At 37.0% G+C, this 18,060-nt stretch overlaps 1 protein-coding gene across 1 annotated transcript in view; it reads right to left on the reverse strand.

Annotated features, from left to right (window-relative positions):
* Positions 1–12,087, reverse strand: part of LOC103601962 (chromosome unknown open reading frame, human C15orf43) — a 22,950-nt gene extending 10,863 nt beyond the window's left edge. The window contains exons 1-5 of the mRNA XM_008586360.1: positions 12,024–12,087; positions 11,828–11,909; positions 10,523–10,662; positions 7,517–7,578; positions 3,265–3,350 (exon numbers count right to left, since the gene is read on the reverse strand). Coding sequence (XP_008584582.1) covers positions 3,265–3,350; positions 7,517–7,578; positions 10,523–10,662; positions 11,828–11,909; positions 12,024–12,087 — 434 coding nt within the window. The remainder of the gene's footprint in view (positions 1–3,264; positions 3,351–7,516; positions 7,579–10,522; positions 10,663–11,827; positions 11,910–12,023) is intronic.
* Positions 12,088–18,060: the final 5,973 nt, after the last annotated feature.

The raw sequence follows: 18,060 nt of genomic DNA on the forward strand, positions 1-18,060 counted from the left end.
TGTAGTCGTGCTGTGTCGGTGTCTGGCATAGTTCGCTGTTTGGGAAGCGCGGCGGCCCTCCCGTCTGAGGGTTCGGATCCCACATACAGACCGGCTCCCGCTCACTGGCTGAGCGAGGCGCGGGAGCAACACCGAGGCTTGCGATCCCGTTGCCGTCCCCGGTCCGGTACGGGGGCAACACTGAGGGTTGCGATCCGTTGCCGGACACGGAAAAAAGACAAAAAAAAAAAAAAAATGAGTGGAAACTTACTTGCAAAACAAAAATAAATTTAGATCTTCACCTCATATTATAGACTAAAATAAACATCTGCAGAATTTAAAACCCATTTGATCTCTGAAAGGAAAAAAACTTTTTTGAACACAGAAGCAATAGAAGAAATTAAAGGAAAGTGATTAATGATGTAAAAAATTTTACATGTATCTCCAAAAGAATACAACCCAGACAACAAACTGAGGATATAATTTGATAATTTGGCAAAAGAATAATATAGCTATTGAATAAAGATGTCAGACAAGTTGATAAGAAAAACAGTAAGACCCCCAATAGAAAATGGAGAAAGGATAAAAAATAATCCATAGAAAATGAAATACAAAATACTAATAAACAAATGCGAAAAGGCTCAATCCTATTAGTAATCAAAGAAAAATGCAAATCGAAACAAGATGTCATTTTTCATTAAATTAGCACAAGACTTTTTTTTTTTTTTTGGCAGATGTCTGGTACAGGGATCCAAACCCTTGACCTAGGGTATTATAATACCACGCTCTAACCAAGTGAGCTAATGGGCCAACCCCAAGACTTCTTATTAACACTCAATATAGTGGTGAAGATGTAGTGAGACCAACACTAGAGGTAATTTAAATTTGTACTTTTGTGGCAAGCAACTAGAAATATGCATCATGGCCTTTAAAAATTTCGTATTTATTTATACTGTAAATTCCAAATTTGAGAATTCATATGAAGAAAATTATCTAGAGTAGAGCAAGATTTATTTTTAAAAAATGTTCATGAAGGTGTCATAAGAGTAACAGATGGTAAGCAATTAGAATAAATAACAAAAAAATGGTTAAACAAACAATAAGATGAAATACCACATGCAGCCTATCAAATAAGGTTTTTCTACATGGGGAACTGCCCATAGAATATTAAATGGAAAGTTAAGAGACAGACTATATATGCAGTATGACCTCAACTCTATTAAATGCACATATCTCTATAAAAGTGGTGAGAAAAGAACTAATGATGGTGGTGGTTATCTCCAAGTGGTGGGCTACTGTAATTTAATTTATTCTTTTTTATATTTTCCTTTTCAAAAAATTGCATACATTTTATTTATAAAATAATTAAAAACAAGAAACAAACAAAAATTCAGTCAATGTTCAGAAGATCTGGGGAACATATTGGGAAGGGAAAAACAGAATAGTGACTAAAAGTTTGGACTCTGGATCAGCTAGACTTGGTTTCAAATTCAGCTCACAGCCAGCCACAAAAAAAATAAAAATAAAAATAAAAAATCTCCAGTCTTTGAATAATATTGGGTAAATTATTTAGCTCTCTGAAACTGTTTCCTCAATTGTAAAATGCTAATAGTATTGTATTTATCTATCTCATAAGGAGATGAGAATCAGATTAAATACTTTGAACTACATAGTTCACAAGTGTCTTGTATTTACTAAATGTTCACCACTTAGGTAACGTTCAATATTACTAGTAGTATGCCAACAAAACAAATGCTTCATGGGTAGGTTGAAGGTATATTTTATCTGTGTTCACACTGCACCCTCTGGTGGTTTCACAAAGAAAAGTCTCTAGGCAGACACCTACCTAGGGTTTATTCATTCATATCCTTTGTCCATTTTGGTTGCCGTTATTGGATTGAACATATTTTTTTCCATATTTGTAAAACCTCTTTGTATATTAAGAAAAGTAGCCTTTATGGGAGAAAAATTTTAAATTGAAAAAATTGTATAAATTAAACCACTAATGTTTATATTGAAGAAAGACAACTACTCTTTTTGATCTTTATATTTCAGCAGCTAAATGAGACTTCTGAATAACCAGTGTTCCCTATGAATATTTAAAAACCACTGAATTGGAAAATATGGAAATAGGAATAGATCATATGTAAGTTTGAAAGGAGGGGGCCTCTCATAGATTGGCCTAACACAATGGCAAATCTATGCTTGCCTTTTAAAATTTCATTTCTTTTTTTTTTTTTTTTCCTAAAAGATGACTGGTAAGGGGATCTTAACCCTTGACTTGGTGTTGTCAGCACCACGCTCAGCCAGTGAGCGAACCGGCCATCCCTATATGGGATCCGAACCCGGGGCCTTGGTGTTAACAGCACCACACTCTCCCGAGTGAGCCACGGGCCGGCGCTAAAATTTCATTTCTTAAACCAATTTAAATTTAATTTCTTTAACCGCATTACAAACAATTTTGAAAGAAGGGGCAAAATCACTCACAACTTTCAATCCTAATAAAATTACTATTAATATCTACTGAATTTCCTTCCTATTTAAAAAACATATTTTAAAAATAATATACTGGGGCCGGCCCGTGACTCACTCGGGAGAGTGTGGTGCTGATAACACCAAGGCCCCGGGTTCGGATCCCATATAGGGATGGCCGGTTCGCTCACTGGCTGAGCGTGGTGCTGACAACACCAAGTCAAGGGTTAAGATCCCCTTACCGGTCATCTTTTAAAAAAATAAAATAAAATAAAATAAAAATAAATAAATAAAAATAATATACTGTTACCATAAAATCCTTGTTTCCTTTCTGCAAGGATAGTATAGCAGAGTAGTTAAATGCATGGGCTCTGGAATTAGACTGACCCAGTTCAAATCTTGCTTCTCCCCGACTTAATAAAAGTTTGTATGACTTTTATTAAAATTACCTAATATTTCTTTTTTTTTTTCCTTTTTGTCTTTTTTACTGACCGGTAACAGGATCGCAACCCTCAGTGTTGCACCCGCACTGCGCTCAGCCAGTGAGCGGGAAAAGGTCTCCACATGGGATCCGAACCCTTGGTGGGAGCGCCGCCGCACTCCCAAGTGGCGCACGCTCCAGCATGCCACCGGGCCGGCCCAAAATTACCTAATATTTCTAATCCTGGCTCTTTTTCTGTAAAATGGGAATGGTGATAATGATAATATCACTATCACAGGAAAACTGTAAAAATTAAATGAGATAAGCACACAATCATTACTCAAAGATGTCTACATTGAATTGAATATCGATGAAGTATATGAATTCCATACCTTTTGGATAATTCTTTTTTGTGCTCTGTTTCTAATTCACTGCTTTCCCTAAGGGTCTTAATTTCATTCAGTGTTACTTCATCATGCTGTGGGTAGCAAAAGAAATCACATTTTTAAAAATCAGCACACCAATGATCTAATCAATAATGTTTATAAAAAAGGAAAAAACAAAATTGGATATATATATATATATGTATATATGAAGAGTCATAAAATATTTAAATATTTGGGTCCATTCAATCTAGTTTGGTGGGGAAAACTTACAAAATTTTGTACACACACAACAATATTATATATTTTTAGAGATAAAGAAAGAAGACCAGAATTTTTAAAACACCAGATGTGGTTGTGTTAGATAACTTTTTTTTTTTTTTTTTTTTTGGAGCTGTCTGGTTGAATAAGTAAAACTTTGACTGATTTTATTCTCTCCAACATTTGAAATTTTTCTCTAACGTGATCAATTACCTTTTACTCATAAAAATAAGGAAACAAAAAAAGTGTTACTGGGCCGGCCCGTGGCTCACTTGGTAGAGTGCGGTGCTGGAAACACCAAGGCCACAGGTTCGGATCCTATATAGGGATGGCTGGTTCGCTCACTGGTTGAGCGTGGTGCTGACAACACCAAGTCAAGGGTTGAGATCCCCTTACTGGTCATCTTTTTTTAAAAAAATAAAAAGTGTTACTAATGTTTAAACTTTCTTAAAATCCTTGACTTAAGGATTCTTGGGCTTCTTGTTAGCTATAAATAAAAAATATGAAGTAAGCTGAACAAAGGATGTTTCCCCTTCAAAATGACAGTGAAGTATTTAGCTGTGAAGTTATGAAAGAACTAAACATATATTAAGCTTTCCAAAAGATTTTGTGAAAGTGACTCAAATACTGGTACTATCACATAACATATTTATTTAATATGCCATTATTTCTATATTTAGATCATAAATCCACTCCAAACAATAATAATGCTCCCAAAATTACTTTCCAGATTGATCCTTCTTATTACCATTTGATGAAGTACCTTCTACTTTTATATTCTATGGTTACATTATTAAAATTGGCTAATATTCAATATTAATTAATATTTTGAAAGAATTGACTAAATCTTCTGTCATGTAATAATACAATGTCTAGAGTCAATAGTCATTACAAGCATGTTCTACTAATTTTTTAGTAGAAAAAACATTGAATTGGGTTGGGGCTGAGAAAACTTGTTTCCATTTTGCTAATACCTGGCTACGTGAACTAAGACAGTTCTTCACCTTCTCTTTACCTCAGTTTTCTCATTTATAAAAGTGTACGATGCAATTAATTATATTTAAGGTCCCTTTAAGCTCTAAAGTTTTGGTATACTTGATAATTATTGTTAAATAGCCATTCCGTCACCACTCATGTCTCTGGAAACACTATGACAAGTCAAGGATTAAATATTTTGGTCCTTAGTACAACATACTATATTACCTCCTAGCCAAAGATACTGAAAGAACTATTATTTTCAGATGATGACACTGGGAAGAAAAACAAACTAATGAAATTGGATAATAAAATTAAATTAATTTCAAATTAATGACTTAATTTCAAATTAATGAAATTAAATAATAAAATTCACTTATACAAAATGTATAAGCTAATTGCTTGGCTTTGGCCATATTAAAAACACTTTCTCCCTAGCTCTTTATTATGAAAAATTTCACACTTACTGGAAAGTTAAAGAATAGTTCAATAAATACTATCTATCTTTCACCTAGATTTACAGTGTTAACATTTTCACCACATTTAGTGCTATCCCTTTTTTTTTTTTTTTAAAGATGACCAGTAAGGGGATCTTAACCCTTGACTTGGTGTTGTCAGCACCACGCTCAGCCAGTGAGCGAGCCAGCCATCCCTATATGGGATCCGAACTCGTGGCCTTGGTGTTATCAGCACCGCGCTCTCTCGAGTGAGCCACGGGCCGGCCCCTAGTGCTATCCCTTTTTATTTTTGCTTAGCCATTTAAAAACATTTGCAGATGACATTTCTACTCCTTAATACCTAGCCTGCATTCTCTGAAAAGATACATTCTTTTATCTTTTCAATACCACTATCACACGTAAGAAAATTAACATTAATTCAATATTATCTAATAAACAGTCCATCATTAAATTTTCACAATTGCCCTCAAAATGCCTTTTATTTGAAAATTTTATTTATTTAATTTTTTTCTTTGGTTGCTGGCCAGTATGGGGATCTGAACCCTTGACCTTGGTGTTTCAAAATGCCTTTTATACCTTTTTTTTTTTCTTTTTTGCTATACCTTTTTTTGTTTTTTAAAAAATCCAATTATTGTAGCACTATTTACAATAGCCAAGAATTGGAACCAGCCCAAATGTCCATCATTAGATGAGTGGATAAGTCATTTTGTATATCTACACAGTGGAATACTACTCTGCTATAAAGAAGAATGAAATACTACCATTTGCAACAACATGGATGGACTTAGAGAAAATTATATTAAGTGAAACAAGTCAGGCACAGAAAGAGAAATACCACATGTTCTTACTTATTTGTGGGAACTAAAAATAAATAAATAAATAAACACACAAACAAACATAGGGTGGGAGGGAAGAAGACACAACAATCACAACAATTCCTTGAACATTTTAAGACAAGTGAACAGATACGATGTAGGGGCAGAGGAGAGAAGGAGGGGGGAAGAGGAACGGGTAAAGCGTCACGAAAATCGACTACAATGTATATTGAGAAGTTAAAATTAAAACAAAAAATCCAGAATCCAATCAAGGTTTATGTATCACATTTAGTTGTTATGTCTTTTAATCTAGATTAGTTCTCTTGCATTTTTTGTTTTTTTATAACACTGGCTGTTTTAAAAGAGTCCAGGCCAGTTAGCTCTCTTGTGGTATGTATGGTCTGTATTATGGATTTGTCTGACTGACTATTAATTCTTAGTTAGATTCAGGTTAAACATTTTCAACAAGAGTACTACACAGATAATATTGTATACTTATATCATATTAGATTGTACATAATGAAAGGTTGTTCCAATATTGGTAATGCTAAATTTGATTAGTTGGTTAAGGTGATGTCTGCCAGATCTCTCCATTGTAAAGGAACACTGTTTACCTTGGTAATTAATAATCTCTGGGTGATAATTTGAGATCACAGTTTTAGCAACCATTAATAACCCTTGCCTAAATCAATTATTATACTGGGGTTATAAAATGGGGATTTTCTATTCTATCATCCTTCCTATATTTATTAGCTGCTATTCTTCTATAAAGGAAAATTTTTCTTTAGCCCACCTTTTCTTTCCTTACTTCCTTCCGTCCTTCCTTTTTTTCTTTCTTTCAACTTCTGAAGTATCACTATCAACTCATGGATTCTTTTTTACATAATCCATTACAGTCATTATTCTTTTTATTTATTTATTTTTTTTTTTGTCCTTTTTGAGACCGGCCGCACCGCGCTCAGCCAGTGAGCGCTGTGAGCGCACCGGTCATCTCTATATAGGATTCGAACCCGCGCGGCGGGAGCGCTCCTGCGCCACGGGCTCGGACCCAGTCATTATTCTTTTTAATTGTCAAATTATCCCAAATCTGGCTACTGCATGAAGATTTTGAAGTAACTCAAAAGCATAGGTAAATTTGAGACAGGGTGGCAAAAGCTATAAATTTCAATTTTCAGTACTGTACACATTTATTGACAGGTATTGTTCAAAACATTTAGCCAGTGGCACAGCACAGGAACTACTGTAATCAATCAGACCCTATACTGGCAGTAAAGAACTGGTAAATACCATGCACATATTACTCCCTTAATATTACTGACATAAGCAAAGTTTCAAGTTTCGTATGTAAATGTTTTATTTACACAAAAATACCTCAATTATACTAATTATACTACTGTAAAAACAATACCAAACCACGTAATATTCAATAAAAGCAAGCCCTTTAAGTTTCTTAATCTGGCTCATTGGTGCTAACATCTCACAAGTAAACAATTTTTTTTTTTTTTTTTTTTTTAAAAGATGACCGGTAAGGGGATCTTAACTCTCGACTTGGTGTTGTCAGCACCATGCTCAGCCAGTGAGCGAACCGGCCATCCCTATATGGGATCCGAACCCGTGGCCTTGGTGTTATCAGCACCGCACTCTACCGAGTGAGCCACGGGCCGGCCCACAAGTAAACAATTTTAATATTATACTGCCTTTAGAAAATTTTGAAACTATAGATTCTAATTAAGTACCTTAATTTACTCTTACCTTTTCTATCAGAAAATGTTGGTCTTGTTCCCAAATAAAACTACCAATTTTTCTTCTTATTTCTGTGATGAGAAAAACAAACCGAATACTATTTTTTAAAAAGTGACTTTGTAGAATCTTTGAATTTCGCTTGAAGTCTGAAATTTCTAGGCTAGCATTATTCCACTTGCACCAAAATCACCTAAGAGACTTGTTAAGATGCAGATTCCTATTGAATCAGATCATTGACAAAGAGCTTAGGAATTTGCATTTCTAACAAATTCTCCAGATGATTCCAGTGCATTAAGATAATCATTGCTGTAGACTTTTTCTGCTGGAATATTTATCTTCATTAGATATCAGTGTCTCCATTAAGCCAAGCATTAATAAAGAAGACAACTGTCCAGTCAAAACAAAAAGTATAAAATTGCTGAATTTATAGAGCACAGATCTTCAAGAATTAATTGACTTTGCTAGAAGAACAATATGTCTAGTAGGCATGATAGTACAGGAGTTCTACAATGCTCAGCATGTCAGACTATGTCATCATCCTAATTCAATGATCTCAAAAATTTTCACAGTAGCCACTGGAGAACAAAAAGGGTAACATTACACTAGACCTTTACTGTCCAGTATGTAGCCACTAGCTACATGTGGGTACTGAACACTTGAAATCTGTGGCTAGTCCAAAATGGAAATGTCCTGTAAATATAAAATAAATACTGAATTTCAAAGATTTAGTACCAAAAAAAGAATGAAAATATCTCAATAATTTTTTGTATTGATTACATATGTGTGTGTGTGTGTGTGTGTGTGTGTGTGTGTGTGTGTGTGTGTGTGTATATATATATATTTTTTTTTTTTAAAGATGGCCGGTAAGGTGATCTTAACCCTTGCCTTGGTGTTGTTAGCACCACGCTCAGCCACTGAGTGAACCGGCCATCCCTATATAGGATCCGAACCCATGGCCTTGGTGTTATCAGCACCACACTCTCCCAAGTGAGCCACGGGCTGGCCCTGTATTGATTATATATTGAAATGACAATATGTTGGACATATTAGGTTAGATAAAATATATTCTTAAAATTAATTTCACCTATTTCTTTTCTTTTTAATGTGGTTATTAGATAATTTATGTAATTCATGTTTGTTTCTCTTTTTTTCCTAATTTTTAAATATTTTTGGCAGCTGACTGGCAAGGGGTTATGAACCCTTGACCTTGGTGTTATAACACCATGCTCTAAACAACTTGGTAAAAATAAATTAAAAAACTAAACAAAAATTTAATTTAATTTAATTTAAAAAAACAAAAATAAAGGCAGACCGGGTCAGCCAGTTAGTGCAATTGGGTTAGAGTGCAGCCTTATAACACTAAGGTCATGGGTTCTAGCCAGCTGCCAAAAATAAATAAATAAATAAAATCAGGGCCGGCCCGGTGGCGCACTGCTACAGTGCGCTGCTTGGGAGCGCGGCGGCGCTCCCGCCGAGGGTTCGGATCCCACATACAGACCGGCCGCTCACTGGCTGAGCGAGGTGCGGGAGCAACACCGAGGGTTGCGATCCCGTTGCCGGTCCCGGTACGGTACAGGTGTGACACTGAGGGTTGTGATCCGTTGCCGGTCATGAAAAAAGACAAAAAGGAAAAAAAAAATAATAATAAATAAATAAAATCAGATCAGATAGTCATTTTACAACATAAGTTCCTTGAAGGTAGGTATTCACTGATTGGCACAAATAGGTTTTTTTGTTTTTTGGGTTTTTTTGGTGGCTGGCCAATACAGGGACCTAAATCCTTGATCTTGGTGTTGTAACACTGTGCTATAACCAACTGAGCTAACTGGCCAGCCCCTCAAATAGTTTCTGAATAAGTCAATTCTCTCATCCAGTTATTAATTTATTTGCATAACCACTTAGAATAATTTAGTGCTACAAGTTATAACTGGGCCCCACCAGAACATCAACTATGAAAAAAACCCAATCATTTGAGTTTCTAAAGCCTTTTCTATGGAAATATTTTCGAGTTTTTTTATTTTGTTTTTGTTTTTAATATTCTCCTCACTGGGAATTTATGCTCAGTTTCAATCTGTCTTTCTGGAGATGGACACATATCTATTGGGTAGACAAGACACACATCAAGAATTGGCTAATAATTCAAGACTTACAAAAACGGGATATTTAAAGTTAGCCCAGAAAAGATAGGTAGGATTTGAACAGAAGAACAGGATAAGAAAGGGTGTTCCAAGCAGGGAAAACTAAAAGAACCAACTCAGAAACACTTTATTTACTTGCCCTTCCTACTTCATAGAGTTGTTGAAATAATGTGAAAGTGCTTCTAAACGTTTAAAGAAGAATGCAAATATATGGGTTTATTACCATAACCAATTTTTTTTTTTTTTTAAAGATGACCGGTAAGGGGATCTTAACCCTTGACTTAGTGTTGTCAGCACCATGCTCACCCAGTGAGCTAACCAGCCATCCCTATATGGGGTCCAAACCCATGGCTTTGGTATTATCAGCATCACACTCTCTAGCGTGAGCCACAGGCCGGCCCATACCATAATCAATTTTTAATTTCAGAAGAAAAAAATTCAGAAAAATATGAAGAAAATCAAAAATAGCAAAGAACACATTTATTAAATGGTCACCACATGTCAGATACCCTAACATAATATCTCATTTTATCCTCAAAACAACTTGGGAGAAGTTAAGTAACTTGCTAAAGTTCACAAAACTGGTAAGCATTGGATCCTAGCGGGTGAACACTCTATGGGCAAGATCTGCATCTGTCTTATTCACCACTGAATCCTCAGCACCTGGGTTGAAACCTGGCACACGAGGAGCTCAATGGATGTGTGAATAAATAATAAACAAAGGCAATATATACACTTAAGGCAATATGATCCAAAGAACATGTTTTTTCCACTTAAATCAAATGATACAAAACTCAAAAATATCTGATTGAGAACAAAGAACAGTAAAGTTGGATTTGGCTGTCTAACAGAGATGGGTTAAATGATCTTTGCTAACCTTTTTGCAGGCATGCAGGAGGAAGAATGAAATGACCTAAAGCCACTGAGTTTCTTATTTCAGCATTAGCTACCGCAGAGAGATAGTAGGCATGAAAAACTGTAGCATTATCTTCTATGTAATCAAGGCTCTGATATATTCTAGGAGAAAGAAAGGAAATCTTTTAGATTACAAAATAAACAAGAATGTATTCAACCTTGTAAAAGAAAGAATAAATGACTGGAAGTAGGGGACAGTCACATTAAAAGATACACTTATGGTGGTCCTTTTTTTCTGGCAAGGAAGTAATAACGTGGCATAAGGCATTACTAGTTTGGGGGCCAATCTAGGTAAATCTCAGCTTTAGAGACTTGGTTATTATATGAATTTAGGCACTTGACCTACAACAGTACTGTTTACTGACATCGACAGTGGACTGAATATTCATAGTCATTGCTATAAAGAAGGATCAATTAATTCTGAGGTGAGGAGTGTGAGTGCAGTCAGAGAAGCCTTCACATATAGAAGGCAAATCTTTCCTAGACCTGTGAAAAGGTGAAGATAAGAAGAAGGACACCACAAGAAAAAAGAAAGGCGTACGTGAAAGCACAATTAAGGTAGTTCTGGACTATGGAAGGCGTGAGAAAAACTGGGAAATAAACAAGGTAGGCACTAGCCAAGATTTAAATCTCTAGGTAATCAGGAGGGGAGTGGAAGAGGGAGTGGCAGGCCCTTGATCAGATCGCTGCTTTGTGAACTTATCTGACAGTAGTGTGAAGGGGGATCACAGGGGCAGGTTCGAGGCAGAGTAACCTCTTAGAAAGTTACTGTGATAGTCTGGGCAAGAGGTTAATTAAGGTGCTACTACGATAGTGGCAGTGAGGATGAAGAACAATTACAGGGGTCCAATCCATGGTATCAGACCAGTGACTAATGGGGGTAGGGGTTGTTATTCAAAAGAGACTACAAAGGTTTTAAGTTTGGAGAACACAGGACCTGGTGCAGGTATGGGGGGCAATCAAGAGATCTGGTTTCATATGGAGTATGAGGGGTCTTCAAGTCGCCACGCAGAGGTGTGGGAGAGACAGCTGGAAACACACGACTGTTATTTGGGAAGGGACCCGAGGACCAGGTAAAGGCCATGACACTGTGGCGCAAAGGAAAGGAGAAAGGTTATGTATTTTTCCCCGCACATCTAGGACTGAAAACTTGCTCGTTTCCAGGGTCACCCTATCATCAATATTTATTAGTGGACTGCGACTTCCATCCCCAACTCCAGGCTCATCATGACACAAGAGGCACTTCCAGGTGGTCCTCAAGTAGTACCTCAGCGTGTCTGGGTGCGAGGCATCACAGCTGAACAAAAAGTCGGCGGCCTGTGAGTCACAGATGGTCCCCCCTTCAGTCACTGAGGAGGCAAGAGCACAAAGTGAGCCCACCAAGCCCTCTCGGACCAGGGCAGCAGAGGGAGCAAGAGTGCTCCCCTCACCACCTCATCCACTCCTTGCTCCAGGCTTCCTACCCCAGAACTGCCTCAGGTCCCGGCTGACGCTGCGGCAGAACCAACCGCGGTGCCCTTGAAACATGGCGCGGCCGCGCCGGTGAGGACTGAAGGCGGAGCCCGGAGCTGAGATCGCTGATTGGCCCCAGGTATGGCCCCGAGCTCGATGATTGGTTCCCAAGAGCTATGGGCGGGAAAGGCCTGAGGAACACGGAAAGAGGGATGGTCACCACCAGACTAAGCTGACTGACCCTCCGGCAGGATTGTTTGGAGGGCTCCCGGCGTTCCTGCAATACCAAGGAGGAGGAGGGTCACTTGCGCCGATGGTTTTTTTTTTGAAGATGACTGGTAAGGGGATCTTAACCCTTGACTTGGTGTTGTCAGCACCACGCTCAGCCAGTGAGCGAGCCAGCCATCCCTATATGGGATCCGAACCCGGGGCCTTGGTGTTATCAGCACCACACTCTCCCGAGTGAGCCACCGGCCGGCCCTGCGCCGATGGGTTTTAAACCCTAAGTATTAACAAAGTTTTTGTGCTGTGCTGTACAGGCACGGGCGCTGGTTCTGAAGCATCAAGTATTATTTTGAAGCAAAACTCATTTTATTATTCATCTATAAATGTTTCCACTGGAATCTCTAAAAAATGAGGACTTTTAAAAAGCGTAACCACAATACCATTACCACAATAAAAAATAATAATTTTTTAATAGAGTCAAATATCACCACTGTTCAAATTTCTGGTTTTCTCAAAATTATGTTTTTCTTTTACAGTTGACCCCCATCCCCACCCCTGCCTTTCATCAGTTTTGATGAGTTAGATTCTTCCGGTGTTGCTTCCCTTCAATCTAAAATTAAATCTAAATTTCAAAATTATTTAAATAAAATTGTCCGTAAAATATTATCTTTTTTAGTGTTTGCAGGCTCTGTAGTGATGGTTCTTTTTCCATCTCTAAGACTGGTTATTTGTGTCTTCTCTCTTTTTTGTATCCTATTCTCATCAGAGGTTTGTCAATTTTATTAGGCTTTTCAAAGAACAAATTTCTGGTTTTGTTGATATTTTCTAATATATTTCTTTTCTGTATCATTAAATTCAGCTCGTTATAATTTCCTTCTACTTTTCTTGGCTTTAAATTGTGTTCATTTTCTAATTTCTTGAAATAGATAACTGATCCTCCTCCAGTGTTTCTCTAAAGTGTGCATAAAAGACTATAAATATCCTTTTAAACTGTGTACTACAAGTTTTTGAGATGTCGTTTTTTATTATCGTTCAATTCAAAATATTTTCAGATTTCCTATATGAATGTTTTGACTCATGGATTATTCGAAATACTTTTACCCTTGAGCTTGGTATTATAACACCACACTCTAACCAACTGGGCTAAGTGGCCAGTCCCAAAATACTTTTACATTTCCAAAAACATACGATTTCCTAGATATCTTGTTATTATTGATTTCTGACTTAAATGCATTAAAATCAAAGACTGTGGTCTGTGTGATTATAATCCTTTGAAATTTGTTGACACTTTCCTTATGACTGAAGTATACACATGGTCAGTGTCCTGTGTATGCTCAAAAAGAAGGTTCTAAAGCTGTTGGATGTTCTGGGATGTTGGATGCAGTGTTCTATATATGTTCATTGGATCAAGGTTGTTAATCATATTGTCTGACTCTTCTATCAGTTACTGAGAAAACCATATAAAAATGTCTTACTTGTGGATTATCAGCTTCTTGTAGGTCTGTTAGCTTTTGCTTTATGTATTTTGAAGTTATGTTCTTAGGTACGTGCAAATGTATACTTGTTATTACTTTCTAGTTGGTTGAACCACTAAGCACTTAAATATGAAAGGCAAAACTTTATGTAACACCAAGGTCAAGGGTTCAGATCCCCATACTGGCCAGCTGCCAAATAAAAACCACTTTAAAACATATAGAATAAAAGGAGAATATCTTTCTGGCTTCAGAGTAAGGAAGGATATTTCAAACAAGATGCAAGTATTAACCATAACAGAAAAAATACATACATTTGCATTTATTTATTTGTTTTTGGTAGCTGGCTGGTTTGGAGATCTGAACCCATGAGCTTGCTGTTACAAGGCTGTGCTCTAACCAACTGCGCTAACTGGCCAGCACCTAAGTTCACATTTAAATGACAAACCTCCCTTCATCAGAGTCATCATAGAGTGAAAACACAAGTCACAAACTGGGGAAAGATACCTGCAGAGCATATAACCAACAAAGAACAGGTATCCAGAATATATAAGTAATCCTATGAATCAGTTAAAAAGAGACAAATAGCCAATAGAAACATGGGCAAACCACCTGAATAGGCTTTCATCGAAGAGGAGCCACAAATGACCAATAAACTTATGAAGAGATGCTTACCTACAGTGGTAATTAGGGAAATGCAAACTAAAACCACAATGAGATGCTATTTTATACCCACCTTACTGGTAAAAACTGAGTTAGCAAGACATAGATTAATTGGAATTTTCACTGATAGTGGGAATGCAAATGTATATACCTAGAGAAACTGTTGCTCTCATACATGTATGTACCACTACACAATACAAGAATGTTTATGGCAACATTGTTGGTAACAATAATAATAACAAAAGGAAAAAAATTGAAAACAACCACTCATCTATCAACAGTAGATTGGATATTTTGGGCCAGCCCGTGGGTGAGCGTGGTGCTGACAACACCAAGTCAAGCGTTAAGATCCCCTTACCGGTCATCTTTTAAAAAAAAACAAGCAACAACAACAAAAAAACCAGTAGATTGGATATTTAAATTGTGTTTTCAGACAATGGAATACAATATAATTTTAAAATTTAAAAAAGCCAAGGAAGACATAAACCATGATTTCATTCCTTTACAGTTCAAAAAAGAGGCAAAATGAAACTATATTTTTAGGGATATATTGCATATGTAGTAAAAAAAAAAAAAAAAGCTAAATATTGCATTCGTAGGAAAAACGTATCTATGAATTATTTTTAAAAAGAGAAAAGCAGAAGTGGTAACTAACGACTATAAAACTATGCTATCTACTCTAAGTGAATCATCGTGCTGTATATGCATGTATTGAAACAACACACTGTACCCCACAAATACATACAAGTGTATGTTAAAAAAAATTTTTTTTTTTTTAAAGATGACTGGTAAGAGGATCCTAACTCTTGACTTGGTGTTATCAGCACCACACTCTCCCAAGTGAGCCACGGGCTGGCCCAATAATAATTTTTTTAAAAAGAGAAAAAAAGCTAGACACAAAATGTAGAATAGTGATTACCTCAGGGCTGGGAGAGGCACACAGGGGCCTTCAATGGTTTTGTTACTGTTTTATTTCCAAAGCTTGGTGGTCAATTAACGTGTTTGGTTTTTATGTTATTCTCTTTAAAAAACTGTACATATACATTCCTCCACTCTTCTATTGTATTTTATAATTTAATTTTTAAAAATAATCAAGAAAGTATGTTAATTTGGGAGGATTTTATCTAAAATAGTTAAGCAAATATTTGACCTTCAGTAACCATCTTCACCCATCTGAAAAATTAATTTATCCAGAGCATCTCTTGCCCTGGAAATACCTGGTAATCCAGTTTTACTCTCTTTTTCTTCTTCTGCATCTCAGCTATGTTATACTACTGTGCCCATGACATTACCATGGCTATTCTAAAAGTCCACTTAGTTCAAGAAAACTGCAAGGCATTCTCCTTTTGAGGTTCTCACCTCAGCGAATCCTAACACATTGATTTTACCCTCTGCGTCACACATTATGATTTTGTTGCTATTAGCCTCATCTCTTGTAGCCTGAGGTACATCAATATATAAGATAGCCCCAGTCATGCTTCTTATGAATACCATTCAGGGTCTATTTCTAGCAGGGAAGTCCCATATTGGTGTTTTATAATTCATACCATTAGAAAGATTTATGCCTTTAGTTATGTTCTGAGTTCTATGTAAAGGGATTGTTCAAATTATTCAGCACAGAATAACCAATTATCTGGGAAAACTGTGGAGAATAAGTTTATGTCATCTATGTTAAGACAAATTCTGGAGAGATGAGGTGGTATGTCAGAGAAAGCATTAAGGTAAACACCTACAGATAGTGGAAAATACTCACGTATACACCCGTGGCCTGTCATTATTACCCTGGTTATCTGAATAAAGCATTTGTTTGGGGGTTTTTTTCTTTTCCTTTTTTTAAAAAAGTTTTATTGTGGTATAGTTAACTTGCTGTAAAATTTGCCCATTGCAAGTGTACAGTTTGCTAATTTCTAGTTTATATCATTATACAACTATCACCATAAAAACATTCTTTTTAAGAAGTTATTTCCCAAATTTAAGATTAGAATTTTTGTTCATTCCTATTCATCTTTCACTATCTCCAACTTAATCACAACTTTACCTTAGAATTTTCTCCTTTTATGCTGGTGAATATTGACCTTCCCTTCCTTTGAACTCTGTAGCACTTGTCTATCCCCAAGATACACTTTTTTGTTTTTCGGCCGGCCAGTCCTGGGATCCGTACCCTTGGCCATGGTGTTACAACACTGCACTCTAGCCAACTGAGCTAACCAGCCTACCCCTCAAGATACACAATAAAACTCTTTTTTTAAAAAAGGGAAAAGAAAGAAACAAATGCTTTATTCAGGTGACCAAGGGAATAATGACAGGCCACAGGTATATGCATACAAGTATTTTACACTGTCTGTAGGTGTTTACCTTAATAATTTCTCTGACATACCACCTCAGCCTTCCAGATACACTTTAGGTATTATCTAGAACTGTAAGATGTAGCAGGTAGGAGCTATTCTGTCCCCTAAACTCTTTGTCATACTACTTGAAATTCTTTACTACAGGGCCTAAAACCCCACCATTAGAAATATTTACTTATTGAATATGGACTGTATATTAGTCAATAGTATTGTGTTGATGTTAAATTTTCTGAAGTTGATAATTTAGTACTGTTATTATAAAAGAAAATATCTCGTTCTTAGGAGATATTCGCTGATGTATTTAGGGATAAGGATTATAATGCCTGCAACTTAATCTAAAGTGGTTCAGCAAAAATAACAAATAATAATTATAGACACACACACACACACACACACAATCATATGGGGTAGGTGTGGCGAAAGAGACCAAGCAAATGTGGCAAAATGTTAATAATTGGGGAATCTAGGTGATGAGTATATAGGAGTTTATTATACAAATGTGCAACTTTTTTGTAAGTTTGAATTATTTTTAAAACAAATAGATAAACAAAAGAAAACGTGTTTCTTTAGCTAAACGGTTCTCAGCTCAAGCCACACATGAGAATCATCTGAAAGCTTTTAGAAACTACAACTGCCTGGGCCTCACCTGCTAGAGATTTTTATTTAATTGGTCTTAGGTGGGGTCTAAAGATCTGAATTTTTTCAAAGCCCCCTCAATGAACCTAATGTGCTTCCATGGTTAAGAACCATTGCATGATAAGAATAATATATTTCACTATCACTTATTGTACCTTAAAAGTGAATTTTTCTTTTTTTTTTTTTTTGTCTTTTGTCTTTTTGTTCCGTGTCCGGCAACGGATCGCAACCCTCAGTGTTGCCCCCGTACCGGACCAGGGACCGGCAACGGGACCGCAAACCTCGGCGTTGCTCCCACGCCTCGCTCAGCCAGCGAGCGGGAGCCGGTCTGCACGTGGGATCCGAACCCTCCGGCGGCAGCGCTGCCGCGCCTCCCAAGCGGCGCACTATCCAGTGCGCCACTGGGCCGGCCCTTAAAAGTGAATTTTTCTTTTTCCTTTTTTCGTGACCGGTAACGGGATTGCAACCATCGGTGTCGGGCCCGCACCGCGCTCAGCCAGTGAGCGGACCGGTCTCTATATATGGGATCCGAACCCTCGACCGGTCTCTATATATGGGATCCGAACCCTCGACGGGAGCGCTGCCGCACTCCCAAGCACCGCACTTTACCGAGTGCGCCACTGGGCCAGCCCCTTAAAAGTGAATTTTTAGCCAGATTACTTTCTCTCTATTGGTATGCCGTTCTTTTTTCCTTTTATGCTTCT

The sequence above is a fragment of the Galeopterus variegatus genome, unplaced genomic scaffold (genome assembly GCF_000696425.1).
Source record: "Galeopterus variegatus unplaced genomic scaffold, G_variegatus-3.0.2 Scaffold3963, whole genome shotgun sequence".
NCBI lineage: Eukaryota > Metazoa > Chordata > Mammalia > Dermoptera > Cynocephalidae > Galeopterus > Galeopterus variegatus.